The 22,702-nt window shown below is 36.4% G+C and overlaps 1 protein-coding gene across 1 annotated transcript in view; it reads left to right on the top strand.

Annotated features, from left to right (window-relative positions):
• PDE3B (phosphodiesterase 3B) overlaps positions 1–22,702 on the top strand; it is a 167,534-nt gene that overhangs the window by 132,270 nt on the left and 12,562 nt on the right. The window contains exons 8-12 of the mRNA XM_061440727.1: positions 3,816–3,967; positions 4,963–5,100; positions 7,964–8,075; positions 9,257–9,370; positions 17,657–17,844. Coding sequence (XP_061296711.1) covers positions 3,816–3,967; positions 4,963–5,100; positions 7,964–8,075; positions 9,257–9,370; positions 17,657–17,844 — 704 coding nt within the window. The remainder of the gene's footprint in view (positions 1–3,815; positions 3,968–4,962; positions 5,101–7,963; positions 8,076–9,256; positions 9,371–17,656; positions 17,845–22,702) is intronic.

Here is a 22,702-nt window from a genome sequence, read left to right as displayed (position 1 = left end):
AAAGATAAAAAGATTAGGAAATCCTGAATGGAAATAAATAAAACTCTTCTTATTCACAGATCATTTGTTAAAAAATTCCAAAGAATACACACACACACACACACACAGAGTCACAAGAGACAAAATCATGTACAAAATCAACTGTATTTCTATATACCAGAAATGAACCCTCATAAACTGAAATTAAGAAAACCTTTCTAGGACTTCCCTCTTGGTCCAGTGGTCAAGACTCCACCTGCCACTGAGGGTGTGTGTGTGTGTGGGTGGTGTGTGTGGGTGTGTGTGTGTGTGTCCGTCCACCTGCCAGTGAGGGTGTGTGTATGTGCGTGCTCAGTTGTGTCCAACTCTTTGTAACCCCATGGACTGTAGCCCTACAGGCTCCTCTATCCATGGAATTTTCCAGGCAAGAATACTGGAGTGGGTTGCCATTTTCTCCTCCAGGGGATCCTCCCAACCCAGAGATCAAACCTGGGTCTCCTGCATTCCAGGCAGATTCTTTACAACTACACCACGGGAATTCCCTGGCCAGTGAGGGGTACACAGGTTCAGTGCCCGGTCCAGGAGGATTCCACATGCCACAGGGAAGCTAAGCCCATGTGCCACAGCTACTGAAGCAAGAGAAGCCACTTCAATGAGAAGATCATGCGCTGCAACTAGAGAGAGTAGCCCCCACACTCCAAAACCAGAGGCACTTAGCAACGAAGAACCAATGCAGCCAAAAATAAATAAAATTACAAAAAAATTCCACTTACAATAGTATCAGAAAGAATAAAGTTAGAATAAATTTAACACAAAAATAGATTTATAAAAGACTGTTGAGAAAAAGTCTAAATAAATTGAGAGACATTGCAATACCAAACAGATTGGAAAAAACAGTACTTTCAACAGGGCTGTTCTTCCAAATTGATCTATAAATTCATCCGAATTCTGATTAAATTCCTCAAACAGATTGGAAAAAACAGTACTTTCAACAGGGCTGTTCTTCCAAATTGATCTATAAATTCATCCGAATTCTGATCAAATTCCACAAGGCTTTTTTTTTTTTTAAGTAGAAATCGACAAGTTGGTGTTAAAATTTACATGGAAATACAAATGACCTAAAAGTCAAAACAGTTTGGAAAAACAACAAATTTGGAGGACTGATACTACCTGGTTTCAAAACTTACTTCCACTTCAAAAGATACCAGTAACAAAATGAAAGACAAACCACAGATTGGGAGAAAAATTTGCAGTTATACATCTGATAAAGGTCTTATATCTGTGATATATAATTTTTAAAGCTCAATAGTAAGAAATCAACTAACTCAATTAAAACACAAGCAAAAGATTTTATATTTTGTGTTGAAAGACTTTTGGTGAAGGATATGAAGGATATAGAGAACGGGTAGTAAATACATGAAAAAATGATTAACGTCATTAGGGAAATGCAAATTAGTATTATACTGAGATACCAGTAAACTAGAACAGGCATGATCAAAAAAATAGACAATGCCATGTGTTGGCAAAAATGCAGAGAAATTGGAACCTTGTGCATTGCTGATGGAAATATAAAATGTTAAAATAAACCCTCTTCAGAAAACATTTTGACAGTTTCTTTAAAAGTTAGACATAGAGACTTCCCTGGTGGTCCAGAGGTTCACAGGTTTGATCCCTGATCGGGAAACTAAGATACCGCATGCTGTGTGGCGCAGCCAAAAAAAAAAAAAACCAAAACACAAACCAACAGAAAAATAAGACATAAATTTACCATGTTACCCAGCACTAACAAGGATAAGAATTTACTCAGAAAAAATAAGAGCACTCAAAAGACAGGATTGTGTCTGCTTATGACATCTTTATTCATGATAGTGCTAAACTGGAAATGACCCAAATGTTCATCAACTTGTAACTGAATAAATATTGTAGGATTCTAATTAACAAAAAAAGAACAAACTTCTGATATATGCTGCTATGTGGATACATTTTAAAACATTATTTTAAGTGAAGAAAACCAAACTAAAAAGATAAAACACTGTTTGATTCTATTTATATGAAATTCTAGAAAATGCAAATTTATAGTGACAATAATTGGAATAGCAGTTCCCTGAGAATAAGGCATGTAAATAGGCATGAGGATATTTTTTGAAGTCACTTTAGTCGTGTCCAACTCTTTATGACCCCATGGACTGACTGTAGCCCACCAGGCTACAGTGTCCATGGGATTCTCCAGGCACGAATACTAGAGTGGGTTGCCATGCCCTCCTCCAAGGGATCTTCCCGAACCCGCATCTCTTCTATCTCCTGCATTGGCAGGCGGGTTCTTTAACCACCTAGCCCCACCTGGGAAACCCCTTTTGAGGTGATGTGAACGTTTTAAAACTAGATAGTCATGTATAGAGAACAGACTTTTGGTTGCCAGGAGGGAGGGGTTTGGGGTAGAGATGAAGTGGGAGGTAGGGATTAGCAGATGTGCAAAGGATTCTCTATAGAATGGGTAAATAACAAGGTCCTGGTGAATAGCACAGAGAACTATATTCAATGTCTTATGGTAAATCATAATGGCAAAGAGGACTGTAAAAGAATGCAGGACTTCCCTGGCAGTCCAGTGTTTTAGGACGCTGTACTTCCACTGCAGGGGCTGCAGATTTGATCCCTTTTGGAGGAGCTAAAATCCTGCATGCCGCTGGGCCAAAAAAATTTTTTTTTATTTAAAAAATTAAGAAAGTAAAGAATATATATATATGAATAACAATCACTGCGCTTTACAGCAGAAATTAACAAACCTTGTAAATCACCTGTACTTCAATAAAAATAAATGAATAAATAAGCCTAGTTTTTCTGAAAGTCAACTCAAATGAGTGCTCTGAAAAACACTTAAAAAAAAACTTTTATTAAAAAAAATCCCTACATGTTGAAAAATAAGTAAATCTGAAGTTTGTGGCTTGGTAAATTTTCATACATCTAATATACATATATAATCAGCACCCAGATCCATAAATTACCAGCACCTCAGAAATTCCTCCCATGCCTGCTTCCAGGAATTGCTCCCCCAAAGATAATGTTTATCCTGTCTTTCAGTATTCATGTGTATCATTTTGATATGTTTTTTAATTTTTCATAAAGAGAATCACAGAGTATACCTGTGTCTGTCTTCCTTCATTTGATACTGTATTTTTAAAAACTATATTGATGTTTATGATTGTAGTTTATTCTTTTTGCTCTGCAGTGTTCAATTGTGTGAATACACTACAGTTTATTTATTTTACTGTTGATGGGTTTGGGGAAAGTTTCCTGTTTATCTATTACATATAGAATGAGTATGAATATTTTTTTGCATATGAATGAATGCTGTTAGCTACCAATGCTACATCCCATTTCCATGCAATTTGGGGAAAAGAACATTATTAATGACATTAGTAAAGAAATAATTCATGACATTGTTTTAATTTTTAGATGTGCCTTAATCTCATCCATAATTATGACTTTAGAATTTTCATATCCAAAACTCAAATAATTTGAAGTATTAGAAATTGTTTACTTGAAATTGGTTTTAAAAAAATTCCTATTGAGAGGGACTGCCATTTTCAGTTTCTCATTTTTACAGTGAATATTCACACATCTCTTTCATCCATGAGTAGCTGTATCAGGTGAAACATGGCCTGAGCACAAGGTGCCTACGCCAAATGGTCCAGCAAGGTACAGCTTAATTGTGTCAGCTTAGATTGAATGCCAGTATGGTTCAATTTATCCGAATATTTTTTACAAACTTTTCTTATAAAGTTGTTCATATAGGACAAGTTTTATTCTTGTTTATTACTTTATATATGTTTGGAAAGGTGGCGAAGACAATACCGTTTTCTCAAAAGCATCATTCAACCTTACCGAAGCTCAACAAGAAGTGGAAACAGAGAACAGACACAGCAGAAAATTACTTTGGGAAGGTGAAAATCACCTAAAAGCAGCAGCACAGAATGAAGAGCAACCAAATGTAAAAGATAAACTTTCAATATGATTATGTTAAGGTGAAATATATTATTAGTTAGTACTAAGTTTATTATTTTTTGCCCAGCACAAGGTTTTTAATACAATAATTTTCTTAAAGTTTTTACTGAAAAGTCGCTGTGACACCTGAAAGAAAAATTTCTTTAAATAAATGAGGGGTTTGGGATTAACATATACAGACTACTGTATATAAAATAAACAACAAAGACCTAAAGTATAGCACAGGGAACTCGACTCAATATTCTGAAATAACCTATATGAGGTAAGAATCTGAAAAAGAATAGATATATGTGTATGTATAACTGAATTACTTTGCCATACGTCTGAAACTAACACAACAGTGAAAATTAACTATATTCCAATATAAAATAAAAATTAAAAAAAAAGGAAAACCTTGAATTTAAAAAAATTACGTTAAAATTCATCATCCTAGAACTGAGTGCATTCACTTTTAAATGAACACATTTCTTTAGTTTTATAGTCAATATATTATTTTCTGTGCTAATATTTTCATTATATATGTTAAACTGAGACAATAAAGTATGTGCAGTCATTAAAAACAATGAAAATAATCCACTAAATCATAGGACATTTTTTTCTTAATTTTTTTTTCAAAATTCAAGCTTTTTAGGGGGAAAAAATCCATTTCTTTTGAGAAGTTATCCTAGTAACAAATGTCAGTATAAGGATCTAAGTTTCTCTCTGTTATCCCGTGATCTCTTTAACTTCCAAAATGAAAATGATAAATTTTAGATTTGTGTAGTCTTTTGGAAATAAAATATTTTTATTTATAAAAGTAGTATAATGACCAGTAAGTCTTTTGATGCCTAGAAGACATGTTTATATTTAAGAATAACTGTTATAAAAAATAATATTGACCATTTTTTATTCATTTTTAAGTGTTCTCATTTAGCTGTGGATACAACAATATTTATAAAAGGTAAGGTTAAGTTGGTTTGTTTTTTCCCCCTACATATACAGATTGAACAAGAAGCATCACAGGATCTGATTTTAATAGAAGATTATGACTCATTAATAGAAAATATGAGTAACTGGAATTTTCAAATTTTTGAACTTGTAGAAAAGATGGGAGAGAAATCAGGAAGGATCCTCAGTCAGGTTTGTTTCACATCTCTACTGCTTTAATTTTTCCTTGAATCTTTATAAAAAGCAAATTCTAAAGATTATAATATTGGTTTACATATAAGTTCAACATTATTCATTGAATTTTTTTTTCACAAATAAAGTTTTCAGTAGAAAATTTGAAAAGAGAAACCTATAATATGTAAAGCCATATATATATATACATATATATATAAGCACAATCTATTAATATATCAAATCAGATCAGATCAGTCGCTCAGTCGTGTCCGATTCTTTGCGACCCCATGAATCGCAGCACGCCAGGCCTCCCTATCCATCACCAACTCCAGGAGTTCACTCAGACTCAACGTCCATCGAGTCAGTGATGCCATCCAGCCATCTCATCCTCTGTCGTCCCCTTCTCCTCCTGCCCCCAATCCCTCCCAGCATCAGAGTCTTTTCCAATGAGTCAACTCTTCGCATGAGGTGGCCAAAGTGCTGGAGTTTCAGCTTTAGCATCATTCCTTCCAAAGAAATCCCAGGGCTGATCTCCTTCAGAATAGACTGGTTGTATCTCCTTGCAGTCCAAGGGACTCTCAAGAGTCTTCTCCAACACCACAGTTCAAAAGCATCAATTCTTCAGTGCTCAGCCTTCTTCACAGTCCAACTCTCACATCCATACATGACCACAGGAAAAACCATAGCCTTGACTAGATGGACCTTTGTTGGCAAAGTAACATCTGCTTTTGAATATGCTATCTAGGTTGGTCATAACTTTCCTATTAATATAAGGTACTTATAATTTATGTATATATGAAAAGTAGTTTAATTGTTCATAATAATGGGGTTTAATTTATACTAAAGAAGTAATAAAGGTTCACTTTTTATTGAATCTTAAGATTTAAAAGGACATGAAAGGTGGTCTAGCTCTTTGGACTGAAACTTCAGTTCAGTTCAGTCGCTCAGTTGTGTCCAAGTCTTTGAGACCCCATGAACGACAGCACGACAGCCCTCCCTGTCCATCACCAACTCCTGGAGTTTACCCAAACTCATGTCCATTGAGTCAGTGATGCCATCCAACCACCTCATCCTCTGCTGTCCCCTTCTCCTGCCTTCAATCTTTCCTAACATCAGGGTCTTTTCAAATGAGTCAGCTCTTCGCATCAGGTGACCAAAATTTGGAGTTTCAGCCTCAACATCAGTCCTTCCAATGAACACCCAGGACTGATCTCGTTTAGGATGGACTGGTTGGATCTCCTTGCAGTCCAAGGGACTCTCAAGAGTCTTCTCCAACACCACACTTCAAAAGCATCAATCCTTCGGTGCTCAGCCTTCTTCACAGTCCAACTCTCACATCCGTACATGACCACAGGAAAAACCATAGCCTTGACTAGACGAACCTTTGTTGGCAAAGTAATGTCTCTGCTTTTGAATATGCTATCTAGGTTGGTCATAACTTTCCTTCCAAGGAGTAAGTGTCTTTTAATTTCATGGCTGCAGTCACCATCTGCAGTGATTTTGGAGCCCAGAAAAATAAAGTCTAACACTGTTTCCACTGTTTACCCATCTATTTCCCATGAAGTGATGGGACCAGATGCCATGATCTTCGTTTTCTGAATGCTGAGCTTTAAGCCAACTTTTTCACTCTCCACTTTCACTTTCATCAAGTGGCTTTTTAGTTCTTCTTCACTTTCTGCCATAAGGATGGTGTCATCTGCGTATCTAAGGTTATTGGTATTTCTCCCAGCAATCTTGATTCCAGCTTGTTTTCATACAGTCCAGTGTTTCTTAGGCCTCATCTTTTTCACCTGTCCTCCCTGTCCTGGTGGCTCAGACGGTAAAAGCATGTGCCTACAGTGTGGGAGACCCAGGTTCAATCCCTGGGTTGGGAAGATCCCCTGGAGAAAGAAATGGCAACCCACTCCAGTACTCTTGCCTGGAAAATCCCACGGACAGAGGAGCCTGGTAGGTTACGGTTCATGGGGTCACAAAGAGTCAGACATGACTGAGCGACTTCACTTTCCCTTTCCCTGTGCTTTACCCAAGGCCAGGTGGTCCACTTCATGCTAGAACCATGGAAAAATACTTCCATTTTACCACCCAGACTCAAGGTTCTTCCTTATGGGTCTACACAACAGGGTCAGATTAATCTTCCTGAAATAGCACTGTCATTAACTCCAAAGTATCTTATTAATGAAATGAGAGAACACAAGGATAAAATATGTGAAAAAAAAAAACCATAATTTATCACGTTGAGTCAGAGAAGGCAATGGCAAGGCACTCCAGTACTCTTGCCTGGAAAATCCCATGGACGGAGGAGCCTGGTAGGCTGCCGTCCATGGGGTTGCTAAGAGTCAGACACAACTGAGCGACTTCACTTTCACTTTTCACTTTCATGCATTGGAGAAGGAAATGGCAACCCACTCCAGTGTTCTTGCCTGGAGAATCCCAGGGACGGGGGAGCCTGGTGGGCTGCCGTCTATGGGGTCGCACAGAGTCGGACACGACTGAAGCAAATTAGCAGCAGCAGCATGTTGAGTAATTTAGGGTCAGAAATGTGATAAATATATTGTTCTGACATCTCTTTAACGCCTAGGGCTATACTAGAATACAATTCATAAGCCCTTCAATAAATTATGACTGAAAAGCTGAAGGGAAGAGTGGAAAATTTTTAAAACTGGGATATGATATGGTAATCGTTCTCTGGTTTTCAAGGGCTTTGGGGTAGTATCTTCCTTCATGTTTTGGAAAGAAATCATTGTAGGAAAATTTTTAATAAATTATTAAGTTAGAGACATGTACATAGTTAGCTTTGCCAATGCAAATCAAAAAACATTATACTCAACTAGAAATAGAAATTCTGATTTTTAAAGTGTACTTTCTTTTAATTGACATTTAGGTTGTGTATACCTTATTTCAAGACACTGGCTTATTGGAGATATTTAAAATTCCCACTCTACAATTCATGAACTACTTTCATGCTTTAGAAAATGGTTATCGAGACATTCCTTGTAAGTATTATATATTATTTAACTTGAAATAATACTGGTTTTGAAATTCCTTGTAAACTCCCTTTAGATGGTCCCTTAAACACTTTTTAAATTGCATGTTTGGAAGAATTGAAAAATAGTAATTTAAAAAGAAAATCTACATCCTCCAACCCAGAGTTAATTGACTGCTGTTAACATTTTAGTATATATCCTTCAAGACTTTTTCTTATACTTATTTTTTATGAAGTGAATCATACTATTAATACCTTATTTATAGTCTGCTTTTTCATGTAATTATATAGTATAAGTTTTCTGTGTTAATTATTTATATGAATACCTTATCATTTCAGATGTTTGGTAATATTGTCATGAGTTTCCTAAATTTCTTATTTTAAAATGTTTAAAATTTACCCACAGAATTTTTTAACTGTGTCCTGACTTGTGGAATAATTTTTAATGGCAATTTGATTTTATGATAAAATAGAATTTTAATTTTATAGTAGAAAAAAATACAATTTTCTTTATGATTCATTCTACACTTAACCTCCAGGGGAACATTCTTTGGAGAAATAGCCAATTATTCTTAAATTGGCATGATTCATTAATAATAATGATGCTTAATAGTTTAACGTGCATTATATGTACTATAATTATCACAAAGTATGTATTTTGAAAAGTGGCTGAATTTTACAAATGGAATAAGATGATACTTTAAGGTGTACTTCAAGATCAGAGGAATGGGAAAAAGAAAGGAATGAGAAAAAGAAAGCCATGGTGAGGAGTCCTCACTGTCACGTCCAGTTAGGATATACTGGATAAGATGAGTCTCTGGGGACTTCCCTGGCGCCTGCTAGACTTAGTGGTTAGGACTCCGTGCTTCCTCTGCGGGGGTCATGGGTTCCATCCCTGCTCTGGGAACTAGATCCTGCAAGCCAAATGGCATGGTCCAAAAACAAGCAAAAGTAACCTTAAGTAAGTTAGCCCCGGTATGATGCCTTTTCTTTGATCCCTGTACTATGTTTTCATAGTATATGTGAAAGAAACGACAAAATAAGATGAAACAAAAACCTAATTGTTGGAAATTATTCTAAGCCATATGTTTTATTTAGGAGGATACAGTGAGACTAGAAAGTACTTTTTAAAATGTCCTATGTTAAAAATAACAAAATAACCATTTTTATAAAACATTTTGGTGACTTTAGATCACAATCGTATACATGCCACAGACGTCCTACATGCTGTTTGGTATCTGACAACACGGCCCATTCCTGGCCTACAGGAGATCCACAGTGATCATGGAGCAGGAAATGAAACAGGTACTCCCTTCTACTAATCTTTCCTTAAAGTATTTCATTAGGCATTATAAATCAAACTATCTCATTTCATTATCTCTGTTCTCTTAGCATTTTTATTAAGCCACCTTTGTTATAATAAAGTGAATGGGAAATCTCTCAGTCATGTCTGACTGACTGCGACCCCATGGACTGTAGCCTACCAGGTTCCTCTGTCCATGGGATTTTTCAGGCAAGAATACTGGAGTGGGTTGCCATCCCTTCTCCAGGAGATCTTCCCAACCCAGGGATTGAACCCAGGTCTCCCGCATTGTAGGCAGATGCTTTATTGTCTGAGCCACCAGGGGTATATATAAAGTATTATGTAAATTTTGATGAATGCAAATTGGGAAACTTACTACCCGTTTGAAGATTCAATACTACTCAATTTACCATGTTTCTTTTCTGTGTCCCACCCTGCTGGTTCTTCACTGAGATAGCCAATATCCTGAAAATTATGATAATCTGTTTTGCTTTTCTTTCAGTTCTTGTTTTTTCTGTTTTAGGTATATCATGCAAATTTAAAACATGTAACATTCCCAACAGATGGGGGACATGTTTAAAAGCTTCACATAAGTATTTAAACAGTGATATTAAAAAAAAATTGTTAACATTCAAATTTTGTTTCCTTATCATAAATATAACTGTGTTGATGCAAATGTGATGAATTGTAACATTCACAGCTCTTTTATTCTAGTTTATAAAAGAGGGGAGGAAACCTCTATCTAGTGCTTTTACTGTCATGGCTTGGGTTCAATCCCTGATCAGGGAACTGAGATCCTGAAAGCTCTGCAGCCAAAATCTTAAAACATTGAAAAAAAGAGAGGAGAAATACTCCAGTAAGAAATACACACAAATCAGGACAGAATTTGCTCAGTTACAAATGCCTGAGAATTGTTATCATACTAATCAGTGTAAAGGTCTCAGTCTTAGCCACTTCTTCACATTCTTTGGTGCTTTAGTCTAAAGGACTACACCATTGTTTGATGGATTTGCCAGATGTCACTGATTCATTTTTCTCTGCCATCCATATTTACTTTCATACTGATCTTCCTTCTTTCCAGTAGTTCTGTGCTTCCATCAGAGATTGTTTTCTTCAGCCTTTTTGTTTGTAGATGTATTTATTTTATCCTAGAAGAATGCATCCTTATTCCAGCACATTTGTAGATATCATTATATCTTTGGACATCTATAATATCTGTTGACAAATCAGCCGTAAGTTTATTTCTCCTTAATGGTACCATGTCCCTTTTCTTTTTGCTATTGGTTTTTAGCATTTTGTGCATGGTACACTCAGGTTATATTCTTTGTATTCATCTTATTTGGGGGTTCAGTGAACTTCTTGAATATATTAATTAATGTCTTTTATTGGTTTCTATCATACTCTTCAGAATTTTTCCAGCCTTCACTCACTAGCCAATTCCAAAGCTACCTCCACATTTTTAGATATTTGTTACAGCAACACTCTACTTCCAAGTGCCAAAATCTGTATTATTTTCCTATGGCTCCTGTAACAAATTACTACAGACTTAGTGGCTTAAAATGATACAAATTTGGGGGATTCCCTGCCAAAGTGGTTAGGACTCTGTGATCCCTAGTCAGGGAATTAAGATCCCACATACCATGTGGTGTGGTCAAAAACAAAATACAAATTTATTAACTTATTATTCTGGATCCAGAAGTCTGAAAATCATTCAACTGGGCTAAAATCCAGGTGTCAGCAGGACTGTTTTCTTCCTGGAATCCCCAGTGAAGAATGTTTCCTTGCCTCCTCCAACTTACCCAAGCCACCTGCATTCCATGGCTAATGGCCCCTTCTTCAAAGACAGCAGCATAGCAGCTTCAAGTATGTCTCTGACCCTGACCTTTTCATCCTTCAAAGGAATTAGCAAAAAGCGGTACAACTACAACCTTGGTTTTCTGTCCAGAGTACACATTCCTGATGGTGAATCTCTCACTTCTCGTATTTTGTGCAGTCTGGACAGGTTGAGGATTTCCCAGATTTACCTTCTTGCTTAGCAATTCTTCGTCACTCTCCTCTTACATTTTATTTCAAACAGTAAGTTAGCAGGCTTGTCTTTAATACTTTCCTTGGAAATCTCCTCAGCTAAATATCTAAGTTCATTGTCTACATGTTTTGTCTTCCATGAATACAGTGCAACCAAGCTTTCTGCTGCTATATTAACAATCACCCTTTTCCTTAGTTTCCAATGGTGGGTTCTTGGCAGTGTCCTTAACAGAAGTTTTCCACCATCACCCTGTTCAAGAGGATTTGAGTATTCCCTAAGGCAGTGTCTTGTTTTCTGTGCTCCTCACTTCCTTCTGAGTTCTTACTAGCAATGTTATAAGTCCTTATACAATATTATGGAATAAAGTATATGTAGAAACAGTTTTCTTTGGAAAACCAAGTAGCTGCTGAAATGGAAAACTGTGGTAGAAACAAAGACTGTAAGGACTATGAAATGCACTGCTTTATTCTGACTACAGTGGAGAATAGAAAAAATGACTATGACACCAAAAGTAACAGCAACAAAAGCAAAAATAAACAAGTGGGACTGCATCAAACTAAAAAGCTTCTACACAGCAAAGGAAACAATTTTAAAAATGAAAAGGCAACCTGCAGAATGGGAGTAAATATTTGTAGTTCATATACTGAGTATAAGGGGTTAATATCGAACATACATAAAGAACTTATACAACTTAATACCCCCAAAAATCCAATTTTTAAACAATGGGCAGAGAAACACAAATCAAAACCACAGTGGGCTATCACCTCACACTTGTTAGAATGGCTGTCATCAAGACAAGAGGCAAGTTTCGGCCAAGATGTGGATATAAGGGAACGCTTGTGCACTGTTAAAGGGAAGACAGGTTGGTTCAGCCACTGTGAACAGTAGTATTGAGATTTTTATTTCTCAAAAAAATAAAGTAGAACTATCATGTGAAGGAGCAATTTCTGGGTATATATCCAAAGGAAATGAAAATAGAAGTTTGAAGAGATATATGCACTTCCATATGTATTACTGCATTATTCATAATAGCCAAGACATGAAAATAATCCATGAATGGATAAAGATGTGTGTGTGTGTGTGTACATGTACACACAATGGATTATTATTCAGCCATGAGACAGGAGGAAATCCTGCCATTTGCAGCAGATGGGCCTTAAGGGCATTATGCTAAATGAAATATCAGACAAATACTTTATGATGTCAGTTACATATGGAATATAAAAATGCTGAACTTGTAAAAACAGAGAATGTAATGGTGGTTACCAGAGGCCGGGAGTGAGGGAATTGGGGATATGTTGTTTAAGGTTACAAACTTGGAGCTCGTAGATAAATAAGTCCTGGAGAGCTAATGCACAGCATAGTGGTTATAGTCATAAATACTACCTTATAAAGTTCAAAGTTGCTGAGAGACTAGATCTTAATTGACCTCATCCCAGGAAAAGAAATGATAATTATGTGGTGTCGTAGAGGTGTTCACTGATGCTACAGGTGGTAATCATATTGCAGTATACAAATATATCAAATGAACACATTGTATACCTTAGATTTACACAGTGTTTCACGTTAATTATATTTCAATAAAAAAAGAAATGAAATAACAAGTTTAGAGTTTTAATGAATGGTTAGAGAACCAGATAGTTAAAAGAATTCCTTGACTTTTCTGGTGGCTAAGTGGTAAAGAATCCACCTGCCAGTGCAGGAGACTTGAGTTTGATCCCTGATCCAGAAGGGGTCCCACATGCCGCCAAACAACTTAGGCCTGTGTGCCACGACTACTGAGCCTGTGCTTTAGAGCCCAGCAGCTGCAACTGCTGAGCCCACCTGACGCAGCTATGGAAGCACACACCCTCTACCGCCTGTGCTCCACAAAAAGAGGAGCCACTGCAAGAAGCTGGAGCACTGCAACTAGAGGGTAGCCCCTGCTCACCACAACTAGAGAAAGGCCTGAGTACCAGTGAAGAACCAGCGCAGACAAAAATAATTAGATTTTTTAATTAAAAAAAAAATTCTTAATTATTATAGTAGGAGGATCGTAACTTCTGAAAACATAATCCGAAGTTTGATCCTGAAGTTACCTAAAATTCAGTGCAAGTTGAGTTCATGGCCTCAACTAGGCCTCTTATGTCAGAGCTGTGGTATTGATTGGAAAAGAAAGGACCCTTATAATTGGAAGAATATTTGAGTTGATTTCAATAAATCTGATTACCCTGAACCCCTCATATCTTGCTGTACCTCCATGCTGAAAAACAATCATTTCACCTTATGTTGGTTGCCTGAAGACCTTGTAACAACCTCACCTGAGATTCTTGACTTGTAGGTTTATGCTAGTTCACCTCTAAACCTAGTCCCACCACCTCTCATTTCTTTGTGATCCATAATTAAACTCAGATCTGCCACAACCTAAGTCTGAATACCAAAATAATTTCCTAAATTTATATTGGCAGAAACCTGAGGAACATATATGGGAATGGATTTTAAGTGTTACATCAAGACAAAGGAAGGTAATGGTTGATCTTTCTGAATTTACTGATGTAGGTATACCTATTGGAAATGTGGGTTCTTTTCACTTTGGGGCGGTTATGAATAAATGCTGCTATGAATATTCATCTACCAGCTTTTGTGTGGGTTTATGTTTTCATTTCTCTTGGCCATCTACCTAGTTTTATGGAATTGCTGGGTCATAAGGTGACTCTGTGATTAACATTTGGAGGAACTGCCAAACTCTTTTCCAAAATGGTTGCACTATTTTACATTCTCACATGCAGTGTATGAAGATCCCAATTTATTATTATAATAAATTAATATTAATTTATCTGCCATTTATCATTATCTGTCTTCTTGATAGCCATTCTATGGTTGGTGTGAAGTGGTATCTCACTGTGGATTTTTTGATTCACATTTTTCTAATAGCTAATGATGTTGAGCATCTTTTCATGTTTTTTAGGTCATATGTATATTTGTCCTTTGTCCATTTAAAAATTTTGTCATTTGTCTTTTCATTATTGAGTTGTAAAAGTTTTTTATATGTTCTGGATACAAGTGTCTTATTAAATTTATGATTTGCTGCTATTTTCTCACATTGTGTTATCTTTGCACTTTTTTGACGATGTCTATCAAAGCATAAGATCATGGCATCCAGTCCCATCACTTCATGGCAAATAGATGGGGAAACAATGGAAACAGTGACAGACTTTATTTTCTTTGGCTCCAAAAATCACTGCAGATGGTGACTGCAGACATAAAATTAAAAGAAGCTTGCTCCTTGGAAGATAAGCTATGACAAACCTAGACAGCATATTAAAAAGCAGAGACATTACTTGGCTAATAAAGATCTGTCTAGTCAAAGCTATGGTTTTTCCAGTAGTCATGTATGGATGTGACACTTGAACCATAAAGAAAGCTGAGAGCCAAAGAATTGATGCTTTTGGACTGTGGTGTTGGAGAAGACTCTTGAGAGTCCTTTGGACTGCAAGGAGATCAAACCAGTTAATCCTAAAGGAAATCAGTCCTGAATATTCATTGGAAGGACTGATGCTGAAGCCGCAATATTTTGGCCACCTGATGTGAAGAGCCAACTCATTAGAAAAGACCCTGATGCTGGGCAAGACTGCAGGCAGGAGGAGAAGGGGATGACAGAGGATGAGATGGTTGGATGGCATCACCAGCTAAATGGACATGAGTTTAAGCAAGCTCTGGGAGATGGTGTGGGACAGGGGAGCCTGGTGTGCTGCAGTCCATGAGTTCACAGAGTCAGACTTGACTGAGAGACTGAATGACAACAGTCAAAGCATAAAGTTTTCAATTTTGATGAAGTTTAATTTAACTAATTTTTTCTTTCATTGCTCATGCTTTTGGTGTCATATCTACAAAGGGTTTGTGTAACTTGAGGTCATGAAGATTTACTATGTTTTCTTCTAAGGGTTTCATAGTGCTCTAAGAGTTTCATAGTTTAGGTCTAGGATCCACTAAAACTAATTTGAGGGGATGAAGTAAGGAAGAGGTCTAACATTCGTCTTTAGCATATGGAAATCTAGTTGTCTTGGCACCATTTGTTGAAAAAATTTCTTTATGTAATTCTACATGATTGGTTCTTAAACGTTATAAAATCATTTCTGCCTTTTAAGATGTGGCATTAAGTGAAACAACATGTATGAAAGTGCCTTGTATCATGCAAAGCATAGTTGGCTCTCAACAAGGTCTTGGCTCCCTTATCCAAATATCAGTTGACCGTAAGTATAAGGATTTATTTCTGGACTCAGTTCTGTTCCATTAATCTATGTACCTATCCTTATGTCATTACCACACAATCTTTTGTTACTAAAGCTTTGTAGTAAACTTCAAAATTATTCTTTTTCAAGATTGTTTTGGCTAATCTGGATCTCTTTCATTTCCGTATGAATTTTAGGGCCAGTTTATATATCTCTTGTACAAAAAAGCCAGTTGGGGCATTGACAGGAGTATGTTGAACCATAGATCATTTGAGGGAGTATTGCTATCTTAACAATATTAAGTCTCCTGAACCATGAGCATGGATATTTTTCTACTTATTTGTCTTCTTTAATTTCTTTCAACAAAGTTTTTTATTTTTCAGGATACTGGTTTTTCACTTCTTTTGTGAAATTCACTCCTAAGTATTTTATTCTCTTTGAAGCTAGTATAAATGGAATTGCTTTCTTGGGTTCATTTTTTGATTATTTATCCCTAGTGTGGAGAAATAAAATGGATTTTTTGCATATTGATCTAGTCCCCTGCAACCTTTATGATCTCATTTTTAGTTTAATACTTTTCCAGTGGATTTCTTAGGATCTTTCTGTATACAGAATCATGTCATTTACAAATAGAGATAGTTCTGCCTCTTCCTTTTCAGTCTCTAATGCCTTTTTCCGAGGCCTCCTTTTAAATGGAATCTTCAGTACTTATGTCTAGTTGTCTGGCCATTTAGTTGTCTTGCCATGTATTTTTTTTATACTAGTAATTTCAGATTAAACATACACAGACTAATGTATTAAGATCCTAATATGTCAATTGTAAGTATATACTGAGTTTAAAAGGATTTTTTGCATTTTTTTATATTTTATATATATATTCTAAATTCTAGGGGCACTACAGAATGCATATAATGCAGAAAAAATTAAAGTTTTCACTCTGATATTGGTAATTTAAATCTTGTTAGAAACTTGAATGTTTAAATATATCTTTATTCATACATTTAAGTATCTTGTTTTTACTTTTTATTTTTAAAAGAAGCTCTAGTGTGGGGAATTCTAAAACTCAATTTAGGTGCAAAATATAAACAGCATGAAAATAATTAGGTATCTTTATAACGATCAGTATTGTGTATTTAAGTTATTATGTTAAAAAAACCCTTGTGATTGAAAATATTAAATGAACTAAATCATGATAAAGTCCTTTTGGACTTTGACAAGCCAGGACATTATTCTGTTTCCCCTGCTGAACACAACCAATGAAAATTTGTATCTCTCTGATATCTTTGTGGCTTTCTTTGCTGTCTACTCACAATATACTTTATTATTTCCTTCTTAATACTTTAAGATACCTTTAGCAATAACAATTTGAGTGACCATCTAAATAGGTATAGCCACCAAATTACCAAAAAAGGAGAAACAAATGGTAAGGTGTTAAGGACATCAAAAGCACAGTGCTGAGAGTAAAATTATTGTTTCTAACTAGAAGATACAAAGAATTATACTGACTGGATCACTCCTCAGTTTTCCATACCTTTTCAGTTTTCAGAGTTTTTCTTTACAGTATTTTATAAGCGGCTTCATGGAAGGAAAAAGAAGAGGAAGTAGTGTAGTCAGGGTTACAAATGAAAGGAAATCTATTTGGGTAAGATTTGAAAAGCATGTATGTTGAAATGCTTGCTTTGTTAATATATTAAGTTCCTAAGTCTCTATAGTGTTTCATGTAATTTTATTCTCTAGATTGTTTTTTCCTATTACTCTGGCCATTATGTTTAACCTTTAAATAACAAAAGTTTAGAAAATCAGAGGTTTCTAAAGATCACCACTAGCTTGAGTTAACAGAGCATCATGAGAATCCTGTCATGTCGTGTTTAACACTGCTCCTCTCTGTTAGCATGTATGTTGGAAATAGCATACTATTTTATGTCCATGTTTAGAGAGTATTTCTTAGGTAAGTCAACAAATAAGATGATCATATTACCTTTGGGAAGCTCCTTTTAGCCTCACTGTAAGGATTTTATATGTAATGCTCTTTCATTTTGCTTGTTCCTCAGCAATTAACCCTGAGCGAATTGCTTACATTTCGTCGAGGAGCTGCTCGATTCCAGATGAGAGCTATGGCTGTCTATCTTCAAACATTCCTGCGCTGGAACTGATGGCTCTGTATGTGGCAGCTGCCATGCATGACTACGACCACCCGGGACGGACAAATGCGTTCCTAGTGGCTACCAATGCCCCTCAGGTAGGAGATAACTTTCAGAAAGTCTGAGGAATGATGCTGAGATTTTACAGCCAGGCTACATTTCCCTTTGCACACCATTCTTCAGTTGAAGCATTTTGCCGTTGGATAAAACACGTTGATATGACATGTGCTAAAGAGTTAGGGAAAGATATTCAACTGGAAGATAAATAAAAATATTCCTGAAAGAATAATTCACTGTTTTTATAAAATTCTGGAGTCCTGTGCTGTCAGTATCTTTGCCTTTGATCAAATTGGTAAGATTCTGACTAGCTGTTAAGACTTACTCTTCCTTCTAGCCATATCCTTCATATGCCTAAAAACTATAATAACTGAGAATTGTTATTATTTTTGTTATCCTCTTTTTTTCCTCTTAAGACATGCCATAATATGCATTCTCTTAGCTCAGCATATATTCATATATGTAAAAAATCTTCTAGTACATTGTTTTTGAATTCAGTACAGTTGATAAGGTGCAAGATTTCTTTAGGGTCACAATTTGCATAAGAGGTAGGAGTTTCCAACAAATGGATGCTGTAATTGTAATAGCTTTAAATATTAGGACTTGGAACTAAATACAGGCAGCCTTCCATATCCAGGAGTTCTGCCTCCCTGGATTCAATCAACTGCAGATCAAAAATATTTGAAAATTTTAAGAATTCCAGAAAGTTCCAAAAAGCAAAACTTAAATTTACTGCATACTGGTAACTGTTTACATTGTATTAGGTATTATAAGTAATCTAGAGAAGATTTAAAGTATACAGTGGATGTGCGTAGGTTATATGAAAATACTGCATTACTTTATATATATTTTATATGAGCATCTGCAGGGGTCCTAGAACCAATTCCCTGAAGATACTGAGGGATGGCTGTGCTTGGTTTTAAGCAGAATTTAGTGTGATGACTTAGCAACTAAAAAACAAAAAGTATGGTTGTGAGTTTTTGTTTAGGCAGATGATTCCTGAAATGTCAGCTTTGTATTTCTGCCTGCCTGCCTGGCTTACAAAGAGCAAGTTGTCAATATTGTTTACTGAATTCGTCTTACTTCCTCACTTTGTTGCTCTACGTTCAAACCTCAGTTCTGATTCTTTCATCTTTTATAGCCATTCTCCCTGTTCCTCTTCTCATTTCTCTTTCTTTCACACACTCCCAGCACTTAAAATATAGGAGATAGTTTCTCTAGCCAGAACAAGAATAGGATGCAGAGAGAGAGAGAAAATTAAAAGTGCTAGGTAATTCATTTTGTCTAATTAGACTTTATTCATAGCTCATGATTTCCAGGTAACTTTTAGATGAATTTCAATCTAGATATTAATGTTTTCCAACTTTCTAAGAATTGCTTTGGGAGATATTACCCACTTATATTGGGGGCAGGAGGAGAAGGGGACGACAGAGGATGAGATGGCTGGATGGCATCACTGACTCGATGGACATGAGTCTGAGTGAACTCCGGGAGTTGGTGATGGACAGGGAGGCCTGGCATCCTGCAATTCATGGGGTTGCAAAGAGTCGGACATGACTGAGCGACTGAACTGAACTGAACCCACTTATAAGCACATTTCCTCATTTGCAATCCCACTCTGCAAGAATCAGATGCCCATTTTCTCTAGCCTAGCACTTCATAATCTTTGAAAATCCTAGTTCTATAGCAAGTCACAGACTGGCACAATAGAAAAAGTACTACTCTTGGGATGGAGAGACCTGCGCTTGATTTCTGGTTACCCACTATTAGCTGTATGACATTAGGCAATTAACCCTTACTTTCTGAACCTCAAAATATGTACCTGATGTGAGTATGGGTAAAAAGAGATAATATTTGGGAAGTTTTCTGCTGGATCAGATTATCACGTAGACAGAAATTATTTACTATTCTATTCCACTCTCTACTTTCATTCTCTCTTGATCAGCATTGAGTATAGGTGAGTCAGACTTGTATATTACCTCTTCTTCAAGGCTATTACAAGTCAGTGAATTCTAGTGTTGTTTGTCTTGCACTGCAGATAGTTTAAAACAATGACACATGAATGTATTCAATAATTTATATGTACTCAAAACTGTTGTCCTGAACAAAATACAAACATAAAGTCTAGACACTGTCAATAACTATGTGTTATTTCTAAACTCTCATTGTTAAGGACAGCCAAGAGATGAAGCAGTGAGAAGGGCCGGAATGAAAAGGAAATTGATCAGAGAGTTCAGCTGTGAAAAAGTATAGCCTTTTCCCTGGTCTCTGCGCTTACTTCCTGATGCTCTTCAGTCCGGGTTCAACACACAGCAGCCAGAGGGGCCCTGTTCTGCCCTGAACCCTCACTCCTAGTAAAAGACAATCATTACAGTGGCTCAGAAGGTCCTACACGACTTAGCCCCCATTAGTTCCCTTTTTAAACTCACTCAGGTCTAGCCTCACTGGGTTCCTTGCTATTTCCTCCTGTGTCCCAGGCACACTCCCTTTCTGAGAACCTGGCCTCCTTCTGTTCTCTCGCCCGCAGTGCTCCTTCCCTACACATCTATAAAGATCCCTTTGTGACTTCCTTCCACCTAAAATTTCAAAAGCTCCTCCATGACACTCGTTATGTTCCTCCTCTGTTTTTTCCACAGCAGCGACCATTTAGCATACTATGTATTTTGTTGTGTATATTTTAGTGGAATATGAATTTCTATGAGGCCAGACATTTTTCTTTTATTCCCTAATACCTAGAATGATGCCTAGCACACAAAAGGCATTCAGGAAACATATACTGAATGTTGAAGGATGCCTAATTTCTTTGCTCTGCTGGGCTGCTAAGCTTGTCTGAAATATACTCTATTGTTCCCAAAGTAATGAGGTTCACCAGACCTTCTTCAGCCAGTGCCTATGAGATAAGGACTCTTGTGAAAACGTGAGGCTTAACCTGTTTATTAGGTAATAAAGCAGTCTCTCTCATTTTAGGAAGCTCAATAAGTCTAATCAGGCCATAATTAGTGAAAGATATTATTTCTCTGGTGTATGATAAAAAGGGACAATAGGGCATAATACCACCAATAGGACCAAGCATTCTCCTTTCTCATGGTAAGGGAAGTGTGTGGGAAGACTTAGGAAGACTATTTTGAATCCCTGCCATAGAAGGGGAAACATTCAGTCAAGTTTATCCTGGAGGGACATCAGTATTAAAATTATAAGAGATTTCTGAGCTATTTTCAAATGAATGGATGGCTGGAAGATGCTGATTAGTGATTGAGATATTACCGTTTGAGTTGGATTGGCCAAAAAGTTTGTTCGGTTAGTGAACACATTCAATAAAGTTCTTGGTGAAAATGAAATATATGTCTTTTATTTGTACTTAAAACTGAACGAACTTTTTTGCCAGTGCAGTTGGCCAAAACATTTTGATTTGGGGTCAAAGGAAACAATACTGAGAACTATAGATCTGAGACAGTCATAAACATTTGTCCTCCCAAATATGGATCAAGATGGCAACTAAGCAGGTACGTTTTCCCCCCTTTCCTCCTGATCAAAATAATAATAAAAGATAAAATGCATTACAACAGAGGGGAGTAGGCAGAAGGATATTATCACCAGTAAGTTAAAGAATTTCATACTGTTTTTGGAAAATGAAAATCATGTGGGCAAATATAATGATATTAAAATACACTAGAAAGGAAGCCAAGGTTTGAGTGGAACCCTGGCGACTCCTGATGCCATTGCCCTTGTCTGCTACACACATGCACACACACCTCTCACACACATACATACACACACACACACCTCTCCCATATAACATACACCATACACCTTAAAGCAAGGCTACCGTGACTTATCTATTCACTTCTAGGCAGAAAACACATCTCTTAAATACTGAAGGAAATGGCCAAAGAGATTTAGTACTCCAGAGTAAATCCTTCTCATTTTGGAAATCACACTGGTAATTCCAAAGCAAAACCTGCTGGGTAAACAAGCCCCACCCACATTAACAGGCCTCCTACTCATCCTTCCCAATTAAAGAGACTTAGCAGTAAAACATACACAAGGCTATGAAATGCATACTGAAGGACAGGCACTATTCTAGGCAATACTGTTGAACAAAACAGGCAAAAAATACATTCTGCCCATATGGAACTCACATTCTAGTAAAGAAAAAACCAACAAGTGTGTGTGTGTAAAAGAGAGATGATTATAAATGCTAGGAAAAATGTAAAACAGGGGAGGAGATGGTGCTGGCATAGAAGGATTATTTTCAAGTTAAGAGTTCTGTATCCAGCTAAGCTACAGTTGAGTGTTAAGAGCAAAATAAAGAGTCTCGGGTATACAAAGATTTAAAAAAAATCATGTTCCATCCATCCTATCTGAGAAAGGTACATAAAAATGTGTTTTAGGCAAAACAAGAGTGATAAACTATGACAAGGGTCTTAGAAGACACAGGATTAATCACCAGAAATCTTAGGACGCAGAACTTGAGGGTAAAGGAGTCCCTAGATGGAAGCTGCTCATCAAAACTGTTTCTTTAAAGAGAAGCACTTCTTAAAAAAAAAAGTAGCTGCATTGTTTTCTGCTGCACCTAATTTGTTTACTGCCTCTATTGGATTTTCTTTTCAGTTAGGAATATTAGTTTTTTAATGAAAACAGTCCTTCTTAATCCAAGATTCTTCACTTCAGAAAGATTAAAATACCTTCTTATAATCTTACGACTGTGACCTAGAGATTTACTTTAACGTCTCCTTTTTCTTGTGGTTCAACAGGAGACATTTGTTCAGATTTGTCATAGCTTCCTGTTTGATCTAAGTGTTTATGTCTGATGGGTTTTTCTTTTTGCTCATTTATTGAAAAGTATTTATTATTTGTTAAGATTAACCCCATCCTTTTGTATTAAACCTCATTCCATTT

This window comes from Bos javanicus, chromosome 15 (assembly GCF_032452875.1).
Source record: "Bos javanicus breed banteng chromosome 15, ARS-OSU_banteng_1.0, whole genome shotgun sequence".
Lineage (NCBI taxonomy): Eukaryota > Metazoa > Chordata > Mammalia > Artiodactyla > Bovidae > Bos > Bos javanicus.
Note: the sequence above shows the minus strand (reverse complement) of the source record. Positions and strands in the feature narration are given on the sequence as shown.